Source organism: Biomphalaria glabrata, chromosome 9 (genome assembly GCF_947242115.1).
Source record: "Biomphalaria glabrata chromosome 9, xgBioGlab47.1, whole genome shotgun sequence".
NCBI classification, from domain to species: Eukaryota; Metazoa; Mollusca; class Gastropoda; family Planorbidae; genus Biomphalaria; species Biomphalaria glabrata.
The window spans coordinates 32,128,633-32,152,535 of NC_074719.1; the positions used below are offsets into that span (position 1 = coordinate 32,128,633).

At 33.7% G+C, this 23,903-nt stretch overlaps 1 protein-coding gene across 5 annotated transcripts in view; it reads right to left on the minus strand.

Moving 5' to 3' along the window:
• The window catches only part of LOC106057899 (signal transducer and activator of transcription 5B-like), a 47,361-nt gene that overhangs the window by 3,686 nt on the left and 19,772 nt on the right, over nucleotides 1-23,903 (minus strand). For all 5 annotated transcript variants that reach the window (XM_056040953.1, XM_056040955.1, XM_056040957.1 and 2 more), the window contains 11 exons: nucleotides 23,054-23,200; nucleotides 22,149-22,428; nucleotides 20,928-21,020; nucleotides 19,826-19,970; nucleotides 18,694-18,734; nucleotides 17,278-17,393; nucleotides 16,088-16,275; nucleotides 15,344-15,502; nucleotides 13,034-13,124; nucleotides 11,101-11,266; nucleotides 2,622-2,688 (listed from right to left, as the gene is read on the minus strand). In XM_056040953.1, coding sequence (XP_055896928.1) covers nucleotides 2,622-2,688; nucleotides 11,101-11,266; nucleotides 13,034-13,124; nucleotides 15,344-15,502; nucleotides 16,088-16,275; nucleotides 17,278-17,393; nucleotides 18,694-18,734; nucleotides 19,826-19,970; nucleotides 20,928-21,020; nucleotides 22,149-22,428; nucleotides 23,054-23,200 — 1,493 coding nt within the window. The remainder of the gene's footprint in view (nucleotides 1-2,621; nucleotides 2,689-11,100; nucleotides 11,267-13,033; nucleotides 13,125-15,343; nucleotides 15,503-16,087; nucleotides 16,276-17,277; nucleotides 17,394-18,693; nucleotides 18,735-19,825; nucleotides 19,971-20,927; nucleotides 21,021-22,148; nucleotides 22,429-23,053; nucleotides 23,201-23,903) is intronic.

Genomic DNA, 23,903 nt, shown 5'->3' on the forward strand with positions numbered 1-23,903 from the left:
ACAACTAATTCTTTAGCAACTAAATGCTTTATCACCAATCCAACAAGCCCTGGCTATGCAATGGGAATGGGACCTAATGCAGTTATTTAAATGTTGGCTGCTTGTTTGGAAGCAATGAATGTTACTAGGCAAATAGCTGTAAAAGTTACCAAACATCATCACTAGTCTTTGGGAACAAGATCAAGAAAAAAGAGGACTGGTTCGAAGCAAGTCTGACAGAAATGGAAACTACCAATATGAACAAGAGAGAAGCCCTGCCCACTCCAAGCAACCTACAAGCGCTTAGAGCATTGTGCTAATAGATATTAGCAGGACCTGAGTCAAAACATTCAATCTTTCAATCAGAGGATTATACAAGGGCATGAGAAAAGCCTTTGTACCTCACACCAGCAAGCATGATCTGCTGAGCTCAAAAGTTGACAGTGACCATATGAGTGATGGGTAGAGCACTTAGCAGAACTATACCAAATTTAAAATGCCATTTCTACAACTGCTTTTCTAACCACCCAACACTTTCAGTTTTGAAAGAATAAGATGAAATGCCCTCAGTAAAGAAACTGTCATGGTTGCACACAGGAAATTGTATTCCTGCAGAAGCACTGCAAACTGCTTAGCTTGTGTTGGGAACAAGTAATGATTCGCCAGTAATTGACTCTTTCTCTCCCTAATTATTTACCACATTCTGGTGGAATCAACGTTGGTATCGTCAGTTAGGAGAGAAAGAGTTAAAAGATTCAAACATAGTTACAATTAATGAAAATAAAAGTAACTGCTCTGATTGTAACAGTTATAGAGGCATTTCACTCCTAAGCATAATTGGAAAGGCTTATGCAAGGGTGATACTGAAGCAGCTGCAGATCTTTTTAGAGCGAGTTTATCCTGAGCTGCAGTGTGACTTCCAGCAGCTACAGAAGAAGAGCAGAGAACAAAAGCAGTCCTTCTTTATAGCATTTATTGATCTGACCAAGGCTTTTGACCTTGTAAGCAGAAGAAGTCTGTAAGCTGTTCTAGAGAAAATTGGCTGTCCAAACAAGCTTTGGAAACTAGTGTCGTAATTTCACGAAATAGCAGAGCACTGTACAGTTGGACAGCTCTGTCTCTAAGCCATTCTCCATCAAGAGCAGGATAAAACAAGGATGTTTTTTTTGTTCCAACACTATTCTTTTCAGCTGTACTCACCAGTGCTTTTAAATCCCTGGAAGATGAGTCTATATCCGCAGTAGATCTAATGGAAAGCTTTTTTAACCTGGCTCATCTTAGAGCCAAAACAAAAAGACACTGTATCTTGATTGGGGACTGCTGTTTGCCAATAAAGCAGCATTTATATCTCATTCGTAATAAGATTACAAAGACTAGTAAATGCTTTGGTAGCTGCATGTCAACAATTCAGTTAGAAATAAGCCTCACCAAGATTGAAATTCTGGCACAAGACATCACAGAAATACCATAGATACGTATTGGAAATCACACCCTTACTGTGGTGCAGGATTTCATCTACCTAGGATCAATTTTCGGGAGCAACCTAAATTTAGACACAGAGTAAAAAAAAAGAATTGGAAAGGCTTCTACACTCTACAGCAATGGCAAACTCTCCAAGAGAGTCTGGGAAAATGCAACCACAATGCTGGTCTACAGTGCTTGTGTAGTGAGCACTCTTCTTTATGGTAGAGAGAGCTGGTCAACATACATGTATCAAGAACAAAGATCAAATAGTTTTCACTTGCACTGCCTGCGATGCATAATGTGCATCTCCTGGAAGGATCATGTATCCAATCGGGACGTTTTGAAATTGGCAAATATGCACAGTACCAATGCTCTTTTAAACATAGAAAAGACTACGCTGGCTTGGTTATGTGACCCGCATGCCAGATGGAAGAATTCCAAAAGACCTCCTCTATGCTGAGCTTGTGGAGGAAGTTAGGCCCAAGAGCCACCAAAGACTGTATGTACTGTACAGAGATGTCAGCAAGTGAGTCAGGCATCAATGAAAGTAATTAGCTCAAGATCGGACAGCATGGAGACATACTGTGTGTGTTGGTACAAACCTCGCTGAGAGCAAATAAAACGAAGCAACTTTAGTCAAGAGAAAGCAGAAATAATTAAATTTGTAATAGATCTAGACCAACAATAATAAATTTGTGAAATAAGAAATATTTTTACCAATTGTTTTTGTAGCACTATTTCATGCTTTTAGCTTTCTCACTATGCTATGATCCTATCACTTGTCTGGATCAGTTGGGAAAATTGGGGGGAGGGGGGATTTTTACAGTAATCACTTTTTAAAAGCATTTATAAACAAATATTTTTAAAAAGGGGGAACGACTTGAGTTAGAACAGTAGATCAAGTGAAGCTGACATCTATTGTTAGTTTTTTCATATTTTTAGATCTCTACACAAAGCTGATCTCCCCTAAGCTAGTACTGTCTCTACATAAAATAAAATTCATGAATTACAACTAATTGGTAAAATAATTGATCAATCTTTCAACTGATTCCTGTGTTGTTAGGGACAATGTATAGTTGTGCAAAGTTTCAACTTGATACGAGAATGGGACGTGGGAGAAAGAAAAAGTAAAAAAATTGAACCAGATAGACAGTGAGTTGATAAAAGTTTTGTTTTACCAGGCTGACCGTTAACTGGAGCAGTAGAATTGTGGAACAAAGTGTAAGGTTGACTTCCAGATAAGGTCTATGTAAAAAAAAAGAACAGAAAAATTTATTCTGTTAGAATATTATAAGTATATTCATAAAATTGAAATCTTGTTTATTAGTTTACTAATATAAAAAAAAAAAATTAAAAAGATACAAAAAAAAGTTGTCAACATCAACACTTTTGATTGTGTGATGATTATTATTTGATATTGTGTACAATATAGTCATAGTAATGCTAAATAGATATATTATAACAGCATGAACCTAGAGCTTCTCTCTTAGAGAAAGTAATGATTCTAAAAGATGTATATGTGTCTTTTCTAAATGATGTATATGTGTATTTTCTAAAAGAAATATGCTGAATGTCTCGTAATTGTGTGAGTGGAACCGTCATGTTTTCTTACTCAAAAATAGCTTCTTCAAAATGCAAAAGAATTGAAATATGCACATATTTTATAGTTAACAAAATTTACATACATACAATTGTTAGTTGAAATAAAAATTGTTTTTTAGAATATTAAAACAGAAACACAAGCTAACTATAAAAACAAGAAAAACATAAGAAATAATGTAAAAAAAAAAAAACAAAGCTGATATTAAGTGTAGTTGTATCAATTAGGTTTGATCAGTCATCTAATTAAATTTGTAATAGATCTAGATTAAATAATATTAAATATTACAAATATTTTTACCAATTGTTTTTGTTTAGCGCAATTTCATGCTTTTAGCTTTTTAATATGCTATGGGGGGAGTGTTATGTAGTGTGTGTTTCTATGATGACTGTGGGAGGATGTTAGCGATTGGTCGTAAATGATGCAAGATAGGTGGCATTGTTGTCAATGGTTTTAGTTAGGAGAGACAACTCTGAAAGGTTCTGTTATTGTAGTGAGTTAGATTTGATTTTATGTTACTAGATATAAACCCATCATGAAGTGTTGTTGTTTTTTTCTGGATCTGGTGAATGTGATATCGTGAAGGGGCCTGGATCCAGGATGTGACGATTCCACAGGGCATACCCAGGGCACAGTCCACTATAAGCTTTCTACTACAGAAAAGTTCCATTTGGAGAGCTCTATGGATGGCAGAGAATGGACCATTGGCCAACCCCACCTTGTCCCATGGATATTCCGGTTACAGTCTTCAGACCTAGATGTTTCCTTTTATGTCAGTATTGGAGAAAATTGCCAAGACCGAAAACTCCATTAAAATGCGGGGACTATATATTTAAACAAAAGCCTGAGGAAACACCCAGCCTACTCTAAATGCCAAGGAATTTAACGAAAAATCCATACAAGCTCAGACGTCGCCTCGTAAAAGGTCTGCGCTACTGGATTAAAAAACAGACTAGCAGCAAACACCTAAACCTTTTGCATCTCAACATCTTAGGCCCACAAAACAAGACAACAGAACTCCAACACATACTCAAGAAGCATGATATACACATAGCGCTATTGCAAGAAACACTACTGCCCAAGAAAAAAATAAACATCACAGGCTACACACAGTACAGATGCCTTTGCACCAAATGCCAGGGAATTATGACCCTCATAAGAAACGACACACAAGCCACAGTAAAACAAATACAGAACAATACAGACATCGACACGCAGGAAATACTTCTTTGGAGAGGAGGAACAAAGTACACCATCAAAAACTACTATTGCCCACCATCATCAACAGCAGAAATAGACATACAACTACCACACTACACAAGGACAATAATAGCTGGCGACTTCAATGCACACACACCTTCCCTAGGCTACCCACGCTACAACAAGCGTGGCAAAGAAATAGAGGATGTAACAAATGCCTCTAACCTACAACTTCTGCAAAAAAAAACTTCACCTCCAACATTCCTCCACAGAGCACACAACACAACTAGCAGACCTGACCTAACTTTTATCTCTACAGATATTACCGACTCTTCTAAAATAACAGTACTTGAAGACATAGGTAGTGACCAAAGGCCTATACTCCTCAATATTGGAACGCCAGGAAGATACCTATCCAGTAAAACAACTAGATGGAACTAAAAAAAAGCTAACTGGGCAGCTTTTTCACAAGAAACAGACACAAGACTATCAATCATAATGGAGACAGACGTCAACTCAACCTACACAACTATAGTCTCCAACATCTTACAAGCAGCAAAAAAACACATCCCTCGAGGCCAAGTTAAGAAATACAAACCTTTTTGGATACCTGAATTAGATAAATTAGTAAAAGAAAGAAACATGGCCAGGAAGACTATAGATAAAAACCCTACTAGAGAGAACAAGACAACGTACAACAAATTGACAGGGCTTATAAGATACAAAATTAAAACAGAAAAAAAGAAAAAGTGGACCACAACATGCGAACAACTACATCTAAACAAGGATGGTCGAAAGGCCTGGACCCTTCTGCACCGGCTAGCAGGAAAGAAACAAATAACAAACCCCCAACCTATAAAAAGCACTGACGACACAATAACAGAAAACCTTAAAAAGGCTGAAACCTTCAATAAATATTTTGCTGGACCAGGCCTTTAGTAATGTCTTAAAGAAAGAAGAAAAAGCTCCAACAGTCAACTGTCAGATCTTTGACACTCCCTTCACTCTACATGAGCTCAATACTGCCCTAAAAAGCCTCAAGTCAAGAAAATCCCCTGGACCCGATAAAATAACAATGAAATGATCCTGGGGCTAGGACCACAGGCCCAAAACTGTATACTTAACTTTATTAACCATACATGGAAAACTGGAGACATACCACAGGAATGGAGAACCGCAAACATAATACCCATTTTAAAGAAAAATAAACCACCTGGAGACCCAAAAAGTTATAGAACAATATCTCTAGCATTCAACAATGGCAAAATGGCAGAAAAAATGATCAATAAAGTACTTGCTCACTCCACAATGCACAAGCTGGCTTCAGGAAAGCAAGTAGAACAGAAGACCACCTCTTTTGTTTTATCCAGGACACAGTAGAAGGGTTTCATGAAAACAAGCACACTACAGCAGTATTTATAGATTTGCAGCAAGCCTATGATAGAGTGTGGAGAAAAGGTCTATTTTTGAAGATGAAAAAAATGGGTATCCATGGAAAAATGTACAGCTGGATCAGGGCATTCTTAAAAAACAGAACCATCCAAACCCGATTCGAAGGTGCCATCTCTAGTAAAAAAAAGTTTGGAAGAAGGACTACCACAAGGTTCAGCCCTAAGCTGCAATCTCTTTCTAATCTTCATGAATGACCTCCCGGACCTCATTTCGGTCAATAAGGCACTTTATGCAGACGACCTTTTAATTTGGACTACAGAGAAATATCCAGTGCTGACTAGATCCAAACTAAATAGAGCCCTCACAACTATCTCCACGTATTCAAAATTATGGAAAATGGAAATAAACAAAGAAAAGTCAGTTTATTCAATCTTTAGCCACAGCAACAAAGCAGCAAAAAGAAACTACATTCTAAAAATAGACTCACAGCCAATAAATAAAGAAGAAAATCCAACATATCTTGGTTTAAAATTAGACCAAAGGCTGTCTCTAAAACACTTTATGGCAGATTTAAAAGAAAAGGCATCATAAAGATTAAACATAATAAAACACCTAGCAGGAACATCCTGGGGAGCTGAAAAGAAAACCTTAAGACAGTTATACACTGGATACATCAGATCTGTAATGGATAACTGTCTCTCCATACAAGTAGCTGCCAACAAAACCTATCAATCATCATTAGATACAATCCAAAACCGAGCCTTTTGGCTAATTAGTGGAGGTATGAGAACTACTCCCACAGCAGCCTGTGAAATAGACCTCTTAAGTTAAGGCACAACAGAGCAGCTTTAGAAGCTATTGAGAGATACAGAAGGTTGGAGGACGATCATCCAAATAAATTACTAACACAGAGAAATAGGAAAAACAACCAAAAAAAGCAAAGGACTCTGATCCAATTTACCGACGAACAAGCCCTAAAACACCACCTACCCAATAACAGAGAAAAAAATTACCAGATTTTCAAACATTACACCCGGACTAAACTACAAACAACCAACAATCAAAACACATTTACTAAATAACACCTTAACAAAAGAATTAAATCCACAGGAGTTCAAAGTAGGCACGCTTGAAACAATTGAAAGCTATCAAAAAACAGCTATCCATATTTATACAGACGGATCGGCTTTCAAAGCCACCATCAATGCTGGTCTTGGTGCCTTCCTGGTCTTCCCTAAAAATAAACACTTTGAAATAAGCGCACCCTGTGGCGATTACTGCTCAAACTTCCAAGCCGAAATTGAGGCAATTACCATAGCACTACAGACAGTGGAAAACATTATATGAAGGAGTGCAACCACCATCAGATATTGTTGTCTTTACAGACTCCCAATCTACTCTGCAAGCACTTAGCAGCAGCACCTCAAACAGCCCAAGAGAGTTGACAACACTCATTGTGATAATCCATCAGATGATATCAAAATTAAATATCAATATCACACTACAGTGGATCCCTGGACACATTGGCATCATGGGAAATGAAAAGGCAGATAAGCTATCAAAGGCAGGTTCATCTATGGAACAACCAGATAGACCTGTTAACTACCTACCCTAAGGTCAATGTTAGTCAACAATTCCAAAGAGCAAAGCTCAACCAATGGGCATCAGGAAACACAGGCAGATAGATAATAGATAATAGTAGAAAAATGTCTACTTGATAGATTATAGTGCCAGGTAATTGCTACTGGGCTTATCTATAATAATAATGCCAGTTAAATGATACTGGGCTTATCTACTGTGCCAGTTAAATGATATTGGTCTTATTACCAATGCCATTACAAAATAATAATATTAGATCTTGAGAGTTATAGTGAAAACTCGATTGTAGATCTATATCTATGATAAGATAAGATATCAATAACCAAACTGACCTTTGAACACAGTAGAACTGATCTCAAGTTGGAAAATCTAAGTTCTGTAATTGAAGCAAATACGAATAATGTTATTAGGATCTTTTTACTTTGTCGAAGGTGCCATTCTGTCACGGTGTGAATTATCTTTGAAGATACTAGATATCACATTAAATATACTCTAGATGAAGTGACCAAATATCTTGAATTAATCTTTGCCTCTTTGTTGTATGATGATAATCTTGTAACCGTGATGCCGAGGATTTAGAAGATGTCAGCTGATAAAATTAGTTATTTTATGTTTAGATCTAAACATTAACTAGATCTAATATATTCAATGAAGAAGATCCTTTCAATTCAAATACAGAAAACTTTAATATTCAACTTGGAACAGCTAATATACAGTAAATGTGAATAAACTGCATAAAACAATATAAACATGTGAAAGATTTCTAGATCTACTGGATTTCTAAATAATCTACACTCGAGATGACTCATTGGTACATCTTTGCTGTGTGAGATCTGACTTGTCGTTCTTTTCCTCCTCAGTCTTTGTCGACGCGTATTTTTATACTGTGCGAGATCTGACCTGCAACTGACCTCGACTGTCCTACGGCTGACCTGGGTTCTCTAGCATAAATAGATTAGTCATTCGAGCTATTTTTACAACCAGTCAGATTGCAGATTAGAATCACGTGTTCTACATCTATCTTGTTATACCAACATCTTTAACCAATCAAACTAATCTCTATCATACCTTAAGTGCGTGATCGCTAGATGTTTACAATGTCGTGGAAATTTCTAACGACCTAGAATTTCAACTTTTGACCTAAGTCTATTTTAAGTAATTAACTAAAATGAAATACAGTAAAATGTCTGATATGTGAAATTAGCAAATCAAGACTCCCGTGGGGGTGCTATGAAAGTGCGAGAGCATCCGCATTGCTCTGTGCGGAGATGTAAAAAAGCTCCCACAAACTTGTCACAATTCAGGCGCCATTCCTCAAGGGGCTGTTACATAAATGACGTGTCCTGCACGGTTAGTTTGGTATAGAAAAGAAAAATGGCGGGGGTCCCGGTGTAAGCGGTCTCTGGCCGCGAGTCTGATCCCCCGTCAGACAGAACAGTGTCAGTGAGAGGGAACTCTTGTTCACTTTTGCTGGCCTAGAGTTCCAAGAGCTGAAGGCTCAACTCTACCAAGCAGTTTCAAGAAGAAAAAGTCATATCAACTTGATTTTGTCCATATTATAATAAAAGTTATATTTAGTTTTGATCACAAGGAAGTTATTCAAGTTATTTGAAGTTTTATTAGTTAAGATATATTGAATTGTACAACAATTTAGTTGTCTACCAGCAGTTTGGAGCTACAAGTCAACGAATGTCAACGATAAGGAGAAAGAATGGAGTATCTGGGTGATCCCTTTTAAATGCATTTATAAAAGTGAACGTCCTGAATTCAAATTCGAGGGCTAAAGCTTCCTCAACCTCCTCAAGCTAATATAGTGACCACTGTGTCATGCTTATGAAAATAGAAAGTTTTATAGTTGTTTTGACAGGTAAAATTTCAGCTTGATACAAATTTGGTGTGAGATGTAACGGGTGATGACTAGAACTCATGCTGGCCACCAAATGTAAAGTCTGTTTGTTGAGGACATTATTATGTAACACCATGTATTTCTTTATGTTATCTCAGGTTCTAGTATACATGTAGCTTTGTGTGCTTAAAACTGTGGAGCTTGAGTTGTACTTGATATCACAACAAAGATTAAAATACACTGAGTAACAAGTATGTCAGGAGACAATAACTTTAATAATAATAATAACAGATACTCAACTAGGAATCATTCCAGCCATATGCTGTAGTGATACAAAATTTAAATTAACTTCATAGCATGAAAATATCCTGCAGTGTGAATTACAGTCCCATGAATATACATATAAACTACGTTCGCTCTCCAGCAGGTTCAAATAACTAATTTAATAACTGAACAATGTATCACATATGTCTGTTCTCTACCAAGCTCAAATATCAACTGCCTAATACATTTTAATTCCTCTCACAAGTTCAGAGGTATTTCTAGTGCTCTTAGCATGGTTTACAATCATTGACTAGAAATCATAGACATGTCACAATGAGGCTGTATAAATATAAAGGGGACTAATTCAACTAATACCACCTTATTTGTCAAGTACAATTTCTTTCCCTTTTTGAGATACCAAAAAAAAAAGTAATTAACTACCAATAGTTCATTAACTAACTGATTAATTTTTTTTATAGATTCTTGTTTTCCAGGTAAAAGAAATAATTGTGCACAATTTCAGCTTGATCCGAGATTTAGTGTGGGAGAAATAAGGTGTACAAACTTTTTACCAGACAGTCAGACAGAGAGAGTGAGTTGATATAAGCTTTGTAAAAAAAAATATCTATTTTATCATTTGAGAGATTATTACTAAAGAATTTGCAACTACTGTCAAAGTTGTCTATACATTTTCTGTAGTCAGGACTATACCTAAATTACTTTGCTTTTAAGTCCATTTACAGGTAAAGATAATAAAGGATAATGAAAGATGCTCTTGAGGGCTACAAAGGTTCTGTAAGCATTGGAGGAAGAAGAATTACTAACTTGCGCTTTGTGGATGACATAGATCATCTAGCTAGGACAAAAGAAGAATTAGCTGAATTGGTGATGCCTATGGACAAGACTTTCACAGCATGTGATATGCAAATGAATGCAGAGAAAACACAAATTAGTAATCAATAGCCAGATGAAAGAACCAAACCTGAACTACTGGACAGAATTGCACAGTCCACAGCAGCACTTGCAAAACTCAAAACAATCTGGAAAGACAAAGGCTTAGCCCTCTACACTAAAATTAGACTGATGTGCTCCCTGGTCATGGCCACATTCTTAATGGGTAATAAATCTTGAAGTCTGACAGCAGATCTTGAGAGGAGGATCCTCGCAATGGAATTGAGATGCTACAGAAAGATCCTTAATATCACTCTCAAACCTCAGATCACAAATGAAAAGATAAGAAACAGGATGGATTAATACAGCAATAGGATCCCATGATGACCTGATAACTATTGTCAAAAAAAGCTCAAAACTTAAACTCTATGGCCATATCACAAGGTCCTTTGGGTTGCAAGGACCTTCCTTCAGGGAACAGTACCAGGAAAAAAAAAAGAAGAGACAGATAGAGATAGCGATGGGAAGACAACATAAAAGAATGGACAGGCCTTTCATTGAAAAAAAAATTACGACAATAGACAGGAATTGAGAAAAAAGGTCAACAGATCTTGTGTGGTGCCCCAATGGTTCAACAGAGTAAGGGATACATAAAGGTGACTATTAGGCACAATTCTAGGCAAAGAGAGATGAAAAGAAGAAATGTATGGGTGATATCACAAATACAAATACAATCTTAATTACGATCACCATTAACAAGAGATAAATGAGTTAGTGATTAGACTTTGAATATAATGATAGATTACTTTATTACTTATTCCAAGGCAAAGCTATTATTATTCAAGAAAAATGCAATACAATCTACCTGGTTGTTAATGTTGATGGGGTTTAACTGTGTGGCAATCTGTGGAGGCTGAAAAAGCTGGACACATGGAGCAGAAACGCTGTTAGTTACACTGTTAGGATGAGGTCTTTTACGTAGGGGGGCCTCGGCTTCTTCTACTTTGGCTGACTCAGAATCATGATCTTTTCTAAAACAGAAATGTTGGCAGTCAAGAAAAACATTCAAGTAAATTGTAGACTCATTGAACCTTTAAGCCTCAAAATAAGTTATTCTCAGCCTGAGCTATTTGATTCTAAGACAATCGTTGATAATTTTTTGCTTAACAAAAGTTTGTCCAATAATTGTTAGTAAAAACTCTGGTATGACCATTATAATTTTCAGACATATTTTATCATCTTAAAATTAAATTTGGCTTACATCATTTTAGTAATGAATTGGTTCTAAATAACAAAGCCAAAACAAAATAAAAAGATATTTGAATGACACATTAGGTCACAAGGCTTCAGTGAGAAATCTCTTATATAATACAGATGTTACTTCAATCTCCTTGCAATAATAAAGCATTCAAAGAAAGAAAAAAGGATGAGAAATGACAAACCAACATCAGCTTTATAAAGTAAGAAATTGGAGCATGTCTTTCCACCCAGAAAAATGTCAGTTATTAAGAGTAACAAAAAAGCTTAAACAAATTAATTCTACTTATCTTATTCATGGTAAACCAGTAACACAAACTAAAATTGCAAAATACCTAGGTGTTATAATAAATGAAAAACTGTCATGGAATCCCCATATTGATGAAACTATCAAAAAATCAAACAAAGCATTAGGGTTTATTAAAAGAAATTTCTATAAATCAAATAAAACTAAAATCTTATTTAACATTGGTTAGGCCTATAATAGAATATGCATCCACTGTTTGGGACCCCTCGACTCAAGAAAACATTAAGAAACTGGAACAGACACAAAATAGAGCAGTGAGATTCATAACAAATGAATATTCACACTTGACTAGAGTACACCTTTAGTTAAATCACTAAATTTAGAAAGCCTTCAGGATAGAAGACTGAAAAGTAAAGTAGCAATTATACATAAAACACTGAACCATAATCTTCAAATACAAAAACAAAATTTAATAAAATACTCAGAAAGACACAAAGATAAAGGCACATTCCTCATCCCATATGCTAGGACAAATTTGTACAAATACTCCTTCTTCCCTAGTGCTATTAGAGTATGGAATGGGTTGCCCGAGCTAGCCAGGAAAACCAGTGACTTGGCAGAATTTAAGTTATTGGTTAATATGCATGACTGAATGCATGACGCATAGGATGTAATCATCTTCTTTTTTGAAGTAACGTCTGTATTATATAAGATAAGATATGACTTTAAAAAAAAATTAAAAATGTGTTTATATTTCTTTTTGCAGAGCATGTTCTTTGACCTCCATCTTGATTTAACCTGATGCACTAGTAGTTTTTTTTCATTGTGTTGTATGTTGGCAAAGAAAGTTAAAAGATTTAATTATTCTGAGCTAACACTAAATCCATTCATTGCTAAAAGTTATTTGTTTATTTCAATAAAATTTAATTTTTAATATAAGTCAAATATTACAAGAGTATGTTTTGATATTTTGGAATATTTATATTCTTGAAATTTTAAAATATTTATACTCTTGAAAATAAAACTGTTGCTAGAGACAACTAACTGCCTGACACAAGTAATTATTGGTTGGTTTTCAGAGAAACAATTTCAAGATGAACAGTCCTTCATGATCCAAGTAGGTACCTTTTATGTCCTTTATTCAACAAGAGTTGAAGTACATATGGGGGCTACCTAAGTTCTAAATGATGCTTTTTTTGTGTGTGTAAACAAGAGAATTGCTATTACTGTACTTCAATTGTTAATAGAGTATATGTTGTTGCTTTTCTTTTAAATATTTGGTCTAATTACCTACCTTGGTTCTATTTTTAGCTGTTCTGTTTTTGTCATGACAAGCTTGTAGTCATCAATCACAAATTTTGTCTTTGATTCATCCTCAGGTTTGGCTGTTGAGAAAATAAATAACAGTTGACTAAACACAGGTACAACAGTAAATAGAAGACTAAACACAAGTACAAAGGTAAATAAAAGCCTAAACACAGGTACAACAGTAAATAGAAGACTAAATAAACACAAGTACAAAGGTAAATAAAAGACTAAACACAGGTACAACAGTAAATAGAAGACTAAACACAAGTACAAAGGTAAATAAAAGACTAAACACAGGTACAACAGTAAATAAAAGCCTAAACACAGGTACAACAGTAAATAGAAGACTAAATAAACACAAGTACAAAGGTAAATAAAAGACTAAACACAGGTACAACAGTAAATAGAAGACTAAACACAAGTACAAAAGTAAATAAAAGACTAAACACAGGTACAACAGTAAATAAAAGCCTAAACACAGGTACAACAGTAAATAGAAGACTAAACACAAGTACAAAGGTAAATAAAAGACTAAACACAGGTACAACAGTAAATAGAAGACTAAACACAAGTACAAAGGTAAATAAAAGACTAAACACAGGTACAACAGTAAATAAAAGCCTAAACACAGGTACAACAGTAAATAGAAGACTAAATAAACACAAGTACAAAGGTAAATAAAAGACTAAACACAGGTACAACAGTAAATAGAAGACTAAACACAAGTACAAAAGTAAATAAAAGACTAAACACAGGTACAACAGTAAATAAAAGCCTAAACACAGGTACAACAGTAAATAGAAGACTAAACACAAGTACAAAGGTAAATAAAAGACTAAACACAGGTACAACAGTAAATAGAAGACTATAGATAGTTTAATGCCCAAGACAGATTTCAGGAGTCAGTTACAGAGATCAGGTCTCAAACAAAGAAATCCTGTGCCAAACCATTTAATGAGGTTGTGACCAAGCAGCACTTTAGGTTTACAGGACATGCTTTCCAACAGAATGAATTACGCATACAAAGAGTTGCAATGACATGGATTCCATTACGAGTAAAGGACAATCGGGCATGCCCTCGTATCACTTGGTGCCACACTTTCATGGAAGACCTCAGAGCAGTGGAAACCAGGTGGGAAGAGGCTTCAGACATATCTTTATGGAAATAGCTTGCCGCATAGTGCGCTGAGTGACACGGGATGATCTAAGTAAATAAAGCACAATGAAGATACTGACAGTAAATAACTACTGATCACATAATAATGACCACTGAACAATGACCACTGAACAATAAATACTGAACAATGAATACTGAAAAATGACCACTGAACAATGACCACTGAACAATACTGAACAATGACCACTGACCAATGACCCTGATAGTTAGTTTTGCTTCCCTTATATAATCTCTTAATAAGACTTTTCTGTATTGTTTAAATTATTATTAGAATTTTCAATCTTTCTCTAAATATTTCTAAATTACGCTTGTTTACATCTATTCAAGGTCTTCAAAAAATCTATCTGACAAGAACAAGTTTTTTTACACATACATAATGGTCAGCCCTCACTTGCCGGGCTAGCAAACTTAGGCATGAAATAAGAAGCTTTCAATTTTTAAGAAAAGTTAATAAAACAAAACTGTCAAAAAAAGAAAATTGGTCTTAAAATACAATGACATTTAAAAAAAAACAACTAACATATTTAATGAATTACAAACATAAAGAATACTAAAGATGCTCTTATGTAATAAAAAAATTAGATCTTAACAGTGCTAAATGTCTTCTTGTTAGTAGAACCAAATCTGTAGATCTCTTCAACTTTTTGACCATCATCTAATATATATATATCCTAACAATAGTATTGCAAACATTGAGTGAAAAGAGCAACAGAGAACTTTCTAATGATGTCATTAGACAGTTTAACATTTCTAATGCTCTTTCTTTTGGATTGAAAAACACTTTAATGAAGACTTTGGTAAAACAAACCAATAAGCTTTATAATATTAAATAAATACAATAAATTTGGTAAGTGATTCTGATTATAAATTATAGATTATAAATTTCCATTAGTTCAGATTGAAATGATGTAACAAAAAAAAACAGTTTCAGGAATATTGAACATGATTCACTCATCAAATAACTAGGTACACAGATTTTAAGAACTTAAAGACTAACAGATAAAAAAATAGCTTAAATTAGTAAAAACAAAAATGAGATATAAATATACTAGCCTATTAATAGTGATTATTCCAGCATTATTCAACTAATGAAGTAGCCAGTTGTTAGTAAAAAATTACCTGGTTTATACTTCCTCAAGTGACTAATGTTTAGTCGACCTTTTCTGGTCCAGCAGTTTATAGCTACTGATTGGGTGCCCTGTTTGATGCCGGCAATGGCCCCAAACAATGTGTATTTGGTCACACTGGTCATAAACAATGGTACAGACTGGACAATACCTGCACTCAAAATACAACTGAAACATGAGTTTGATGACATAATCTAAACTTTTAATTGTTGCTAATACAACATTGAAGATTTCTAGAGCAATGTTAACAAACATGGGAAGGACAAAAAAAAAAAGGCAAATCAAAGACAAACAAAAAACAACTCTTTTTTTTTATTCTTAACTAAAAACTAGCATCATTTTATATAATTTGTAATAAAATGTACAGTGATATTCAGATTCACCAGCTCTCCATAGATTAACAAGAAATGGGAATACAAATGGACAATGAGATCTCAAATATGGCTGAGAATAATTAAACAGAAAAAAAGATAAGCACTACACCTTATGCCAGAAATGATCTATCAGGCAATGTGGTCAAATGTTCATAGTAATTGTATTTATTGGTATAATGTATGACCTTTTATTTAATTTTTTAAATAAAATGGTATAATTAAAATGAAGTCAAATGCCAAGCCTTCCACCCCTAATTGTTATTCTAGATTTTAAGGAAAACACAAAAGCAATCTTATTTTTTGAGATTAATATAATTTTTTGGTAAATCTATAAAATGTAAATTTTTCCAAAGTATTCTTACATGGATCTTCCATTGGATCAGGGTTATCTTTCTTTAATTTAATGTCTAAAGTCATGTCAGCGCATGCATCACGAGAGCTCATAGCAGTTATGTTCTGGGAGATGCTCGGTCTGATTAGAAATGTCCCACTAGGCTGAGTGGCCAGGACCTGTTTGGCCATTGTCTCACTACAAAAACCATAAATGATCCTGAAACAAAATTGTTCAAGAAATGAAGTCATCAAAAAACTATTAGGTTACAAGTAGGAGATTACTTCTCATTATACTAATCACACACTTGATAAAGGCTTATATATCTTATTATTATAATCACACACTTTATAAAGGCTTATATATCTTATTACTTTAATCAAACACTTTATAAAGGCTTATATCTTATTATTTTAATCACACACTTTATAAAGGCTTATTTATCTTATTATTTTAATCACACACTTTGTAAAGGCTTATATATCTTATTACTTTAATCAAACACTTTATAAAGGCTTATATCTTATTATTTTAATCCCACACTTTATAAAGGCTTATTTATCTTATTATTTTAATCACACATTATGTAAAGGCTTATTTATCTTATTATTTTAATCACACATTTTGTAAAGACTTATTTATCTTAGCAGCAGATGCCTTGGCTGGCTTGGTCACCTTCATAGAATGCCACAAGGTCGACTTCCACAAGACATTCTGTATGGTGATCTAACAGAAGGCAGGAGAACCGCTGGTAGTCCACTTCTAAGGTATACTGTTGTATGCAAACATGACATGAAGCTCTTCAAAATCGACACTAACAGCTGGGAAAAAGTTGCACTGGATAGATCCACATGGACAGCAAGCATAAAGGAAGGGTCCCAAATTGCAGATGCCATACACAACAGTAGTAGAAAGAAGGGTGAAAGTACAATGGGGCCTAGTGATTACAGATGCCCAAGCTGTGATCGCAGCTATTAAGGATTGACCTTTTTAGTCACACAAGAAGTTGCAAAGGGACAAGATCATCTCTCAAGACATAAAATGAAGGAGGATTTATCATATTATTTTAATCACACTTTTGGTATAGTCTATTATCTATAATTTTATTATTTTAATCCCACACTTTGTAAAGACTATTATCTATTAATAATAAGCAAACATTTGTGAAAAAAAAAAATTGAAGGAGACATTCCTGTATTTTAAATGTTTCGTTTTACCTACCCATCACTCCAAGGCTTCAGTAAGTGTGGTGACTTGATACTGTTCAAAACTGCATAAAACCAGGTGTGGAATGAGAAATCTAATTCCCCTTCATTTCTTGTCTTCTTGATCTTACCCTTCAAATAGTGAAAGTTTAAATCAAAACCTTTATATGAAAGGTACATCAAATGAAAAGAGATTTGAAACCAATCACAGTGTATAGACTAAACTAATCTCTTGCCTCACACACTCATGCATGCATCCAATCACACACAATTACACATTTATGCTGGCAGAAAAGGAGCAGACAGATGTAGGTGTGTCTCTAGATCTAGATATATCACTGACACAATCTAAACACAATATATGTAAAGAGTGGACTTAGCAGTTACTAGGAATGTTTCTTCTTTCAAACTGTTCACTGGAAGAGCAAAGGTTTCATAAAGTATTTATCAGTGTTTCTATAATTTAAGGGTAAAAAAATGTGTGTAGTAGAGGTACATAATCAGATGCTAGGGTGCAATGGGAGGGAATCAAGAAAAGTTTGCTTTGTTTAAAACTGTCTGCTCTTTCATTTCAGGGATGCACACACACAAAAATTTAAAAAACATCAGTTTGTAGTCATGTTTTTATAACATTCTTTTAACAAGTGATAATGTGACCAAGTAAAGTGAGTGGAAAAATACAACTTAAATAGTTAATAGGTTTTTTAATGTATAGTTAGCACTATATTTCTTGTTTGACAATTATGTGTATTTTTGTGTTCACCATTGTTCTCAACCTAAATGTTTGTCTATGTTTCAGACATTATCTCTGCCATTTCTGTTCAACACTGGATCCAATCAACTTTTGGAGCTCATTGGGGGTAGATTGGTTGGGAATGAGGGCTTTCTACTGGAGCATGACCAAAAAATAGTGTGATGTAATTGTGGCTGTTCCACTGATATACGAAAACAAACAAAATTTTGTTGGGGGAGAGGCATTTCATTGAGAAGTAGTGTGTGTATTGTGTCTGTGGGGCCTTATAATGCTACAACCTTTCAGTCTGGGTGTTTCAAGGTCATTCATCCTCACCAAGTACATAGAAGCATACAGAAGTCTTATTCATAAAGCAATGGTTGTGTTTTATGTGTGAAAGTTGTTTATGCTAGCATTTATTTTGTTAGTTGTATAGTAGTCATGCTTTAGATGGACTATTGTAGTCAAACTGAATGTGCAGTGTTTGAACCAATAACACTGCACAATATAGCGGGGATAGCCTTTTGAAGCACAGAGTCACATATGTGCATATAGACTAAATGTATTTCAAGTATATGCAACATATAATCTGGTATAGAGTGTACATAACATGTTCAAAACATGAAAACATAATAACATTGTACAATTAAAATTAGACTTTCATGGAGTCTAAATGAAATGAGTTTGTGTAAGACATACCTTTATAAATCCATGCATTGTGATCCTGCCACTGTTAGAGTCTATAGAGTTAAATGAAAAGATAAACATGTAAGACAGCTTACTTCCAATTCTGCAATAGTGAAATCTTCTGACTCGACAATTGCACATCAATATTATCTCACTTGATTTCTTCAATAAATGTTGATAAGCAGAAAAGGAACTATCTTGAACATTTAATTGTTTGAATAAATTTAATTTTTAATTGTTACCATCTAGTTGGAAAATCTTGATGCTTTAAATCTTCATGTATTTAAAACAAAATCGTCAAAACTGATGCATGAAATGAGATTGCTAGCATTCCTTCTTTCAATCAGAAAGCAGAGTTTCAAGAATAAAACCCACGCCATCAATACAATGCAGAGTTTTACAGCCTCAGTTGTTGTTTTTTTTAATGCCTAATAGTTCACTCTTGTGTATAAAGATACTTCTATGTTAAGCCACAACATGCAATCATAATATAAGAACAGAATTTCTAGCTGTAACTATAAAAACATTTTGTGAAATTTCTGTGAACAGTAACATACTTTAATTTTTTAAATACATATTTTACTATTTAATACTCTGTGGCATTTTATGTCTCAAGAAACAATATTTTCCCATTGCAACTCTTATGTGACTAAATAGGCCAATCCTTGATACACAGCTGCAGTGACAGGTTGGACATCTGTAATCAACAGGTGCCGTTGCACTTTCACCCTTGTTTCTACAACTGTGTATGGCATCTGTAATTCAGGACCCTCCCTTTATGTTCGCCTAATGCAGATCTTTTAAAAACAGGTGCAAGATAAAATAACCAATGAGAAAGTTTTATGAAGAGCAGGGTGCCAGGACATCCACTCTGTTATCAGAAGCAGACGCCTTGGCTGACTTGGTATGTTCATAGAATGCCACAAGGTCGAATTCCACAAGACATTCTGTATGGATCTAACAGAAGACAGGAGAGCTGCTGGTTGTCCACTTTAAGGTGTACTGATGTATGCAAACGCGACTTGAAGCTCTTCAAAATTGACACTAACAGCTTGGAAAAAGTGGCACTGGATAGATCCACTATTTAAAACACATTATAAAAAAAAATGTATATGATGTCAATTTAAAAAGAAGTTTGGCTTACTTGGTAATCTTGATTTAAGGAATTCCAATTCATCTTTCTGCAAAATTCTGGGACATTGTGGATTCAAGTTAGCAACTCTGTCATTTAACATTTGGAGAACAATATCCACATCAAGGTTGTCCTCACAAACAAACTTTCCATTGTACTGATAAGTTAAAGCATATTAAAGTATCACATTCACATTAAAGTATTACATGTGATCTGATAGTATATTAACATTAAAGTATTACATGTTATCTGATGGTAAATTCACATTACAGTATTACATGTGGCTATTATAAGATGTGAACTTTTTAAAATCATCTGTTTGACCATTTGTTTTGCTATGTGGGTATGATCTCTTAGCATCTCAAAGAAATGTACAACTTCTACTGGTTACATTTAGATTTATTCAATTGATGACATGATCTGTGTGTGTGTACATGTGAAACAGCCATGTGCTTATGGACATGAGGGTGTGTAGAAGAACAGAGAGAGACAGAATGAGAACATTTTTTCATGTCAATTCAGTGGATTATTGTTTTTAGCTAATGCAATCATATCCTTATTGGATTGTCATTTAATTTATAGTGAGTTTTAGGAAGAGGGTTATTGCCTGCTAGATAGCAATAAGATGATTAGTGAATTGTTTTGTTTTGTTTTTTAAAAAGCTTATTGATAAGTTTTTTGAACACTACAATGTAGCACATCTTTTTGGTGTGCAAAAAGTTAATAGACTGACAAACAGAATCACAACAGTTAAGAGTTCCTGACAGAAATGTGACTGGCTATTGTGCTGGACACATATCCTCTATTAAATAATGGTCACTTCATGTATAACCTGGACCCAGATATCATCTATCAAATAATCTGTCAGGAAAATTTTTGTATATATATCTAATTAACCATATTTGATAGGAAGGTATTAATTTAACATTGTATCCTGTGTAATCAATTAAGTATACATTGTAAATTTGATTGTTCTTTTTTTTTTTACTAATAGTACTGTAACAGTAATAAACTTCATATTTCTATAATTGGATTAAGTTGAGTGAGATAGCTTAGAGAAATAGAAAATATATAAACAAAACCCAGATGTTGAAAAAAAAATACAAGAACTCACTAAATCAAAGTTGGCACAATACCACATCCTACCCCCAATGAGCTCCAAAAGTTGATTGGATCCAGTGTTGAAAAGAAATGGCAGAGATAATGTCTGAAACAAAGACAAACATTTAGGTTGAGAACAATGGTGAACACACAAAAAAATACACATAATTGTCAAACAAGAAATATTGTGCTAACACTATACATTTAAAAAACTATTAACTATTTAAGTTGTATTTTTCCACTCACTTTACTTGGTCACATTATGACTTGTTAAAAAAAATGTTATAAAAACATGACTACAAACTGATAAACTATATAATAAGTAGGTTTAGGAAATGTCAATAACATATTTGTTTGTCTATCTAGGTGGAATCTTGACATGTTATTTCTCAGATTGCACAATTATTCATTGCCGATGACAACACATGAATTAATACAAAAATTAATTAATCAATCAGTTTGTCATAATTAAGTAATTTTGTTTTATATAGAAATGTACTCAGCTAAGCTAAGGGGGGATAATAAGCTTTGTGCAGAGAATTAGGTCTTTCGCTAACAAAATTTAATACTAATATAGTTCAGTTGCTAACGCATCAACCTTCCATCACGGAAGCCTAAAGACCCAAAGTTTTAATTCCGTCTTGAGTAGCTTTTTTTAAAATAGCTTTTGAAAAAGTAGGATGGAAATTTGGTTTCATCCCCCCCCCCCCCCCCCCCCTTAAATATTGGTCCACAAATGTGATTGGACCACAGCGCACTAAGCAGTCTATAAGGATAAATGCATAAATGTTACACTAAACAAAAACAATTCAAAATAATTGATGCAATCTCACAAAATATAAGCTTTGCATTTATTAAAGTATTGTATTATTATTTATAAAGTATTTTAATACTTTACTTATTTTTATTTGATGCAATCTCACAAAATATAAGCGTTGAATTTATTAAAGTATTGTATTATTATTTATAAAGTATTTAAATACTTTACTTATATTTTAAAACAAAACAAAAAAAAAAATTTTTTTAAACTGATTTGGTGAATGAAAGGGTTTAAATATTTTTGCATTAAAAAAAACTGGGAAATAATAATATGTTAATTTTTTTCATAATAACAATAAAGCATTGGCTTTAGTATGTGATCAATTAATCTAGCTAAAAAAAAGACTGTTATGCTGTTACTAAATAAAAGTCAACCAATTAAATAGTTGAAATAAAAAACAAAATAGGTAGATACCGTCACATCAAAAGAAAATCCATTGACAGTGAATGGCAGAGTGTATTTAAGTCTGAAGAACTGTTTGTAGACCATGTTTGTCTCGACCCTGGAGAAACAAGTGATGGACACTTCTTTAAACAAGACACCTGGATCATCTTGATCAGTAATGAGGTCCACATTGTATCCAAGAGCATCTCTATTGCCATCAACACCTTCTGCCAGATCCTTTTCAGCCACCAAGTACAGTAGGGCTTTGCTTTTGTCTACTTGTAGTTCAAAATATTTTCCACCAAGGAATCTGAAATGTAAAAAATTGTGTTGTTGTTCTTTTGTGCTTTCTTTTAAAACAAAACTTGTATTACAAAGCTCTGTCTGTCTGTCTGGTATAAAGTTTGTACATGTTATTTCTCCCTCACCCATTCTTGAATCAATTTGAAACTTTCCACTATAATTCATTGGCATAGACAATGCATGAATCAAAAAAAAATCCAATCAGTCACTTAATTACTTGTTATCAATAAATCAGTTTCATGCCAACAAGGGAAATTAATCCTTCAGTATTAACAGGTACGGTTAAATATTTTAGGCTTTGTCCCTTTGAATAAATGTACACATTATTTCTGTCAGACCCATTCTTGGATAAAATTGAAACTTTAAATAATCATTTATTCTACTTAACAAAACATGAATTAATAAAATAATAATAAAAAAAAAAAAATCAATTTTTTATGATATTAAAAAAGGAAATAACTTCTACATTCTTGAGTGACATGTAAGTGCTGAGTTCTTCCCCTTAGATAGGCTTATTTAAAAAAAAAAAAAAGGGTTTTAAAATTTTGCTTGTTTTATCTTTAAAATGAGAGTCAAACTCTTTATTCTAGTACGATAGCCCACTGATAAGCCTTTATCTGAAAAGAACTTACTTGACTCCAGTTTCAAAATTGTTTTTCTTCTTGGTACGGTACTGTTTCACTTTGGTCTTATCCTCCTTGTTTTTTTTACTAGCTGCAGCAGTTCCAACATTTTCAATGCTTAACAAATCTTTGGGCTGTTTGTACACAATGCAGTTGCTAGAATAAATGAAAAAAAAAAAAAGCATTAAGAAATCATAACTTGTAGAGCTACATTAGAGTTCTGCTTACACAAATAGGAAGTTCTCATTGGTTTGTGTAGCCAACAGTTTCAGAGTTTGACAGATATAACAAAGAGGCAGTAAATTTTTCTAAAAGAATACTTTTATGATGAATGAAGAAGATGAATGAAAAGGATGAATATTTAGCTATCTTACTTGCCTATATTATTACATTTAAAGATTAACTTTTCCATATCATTATATTTATTATAAAGACTAACTTGCCAATATTATATAATAATAGCATTATAATATTTATTTTGACATACCCATATCATTATATTTATTATAAGAGTAATTTATATTTTGAATAAAGACTAACTTGCCCATGCTATTAAATTTATTATAAACACTAGACTAACTTGCCCATGCAATTAAATTTATTATAAACACTTAGTTGCCCATATTAATTATCTTAGTTGCCCATAATAATTATCTATCTTTATATAAAAAACATCTTTTCTTTTTTTGCATGGAAATGATGTCAAAGCCCAACCATTATATCAATGTATATCCAATAATTTTATTTACAAATGAGATCTTAAAGTCAGGTCTGTAAGATAAGAAAATAAAGTGTCCATACAATTTGTATACCTAAAATTTGTTACTGCTTGGACTGCAAGTTTCAGCTGAAAAGTCTA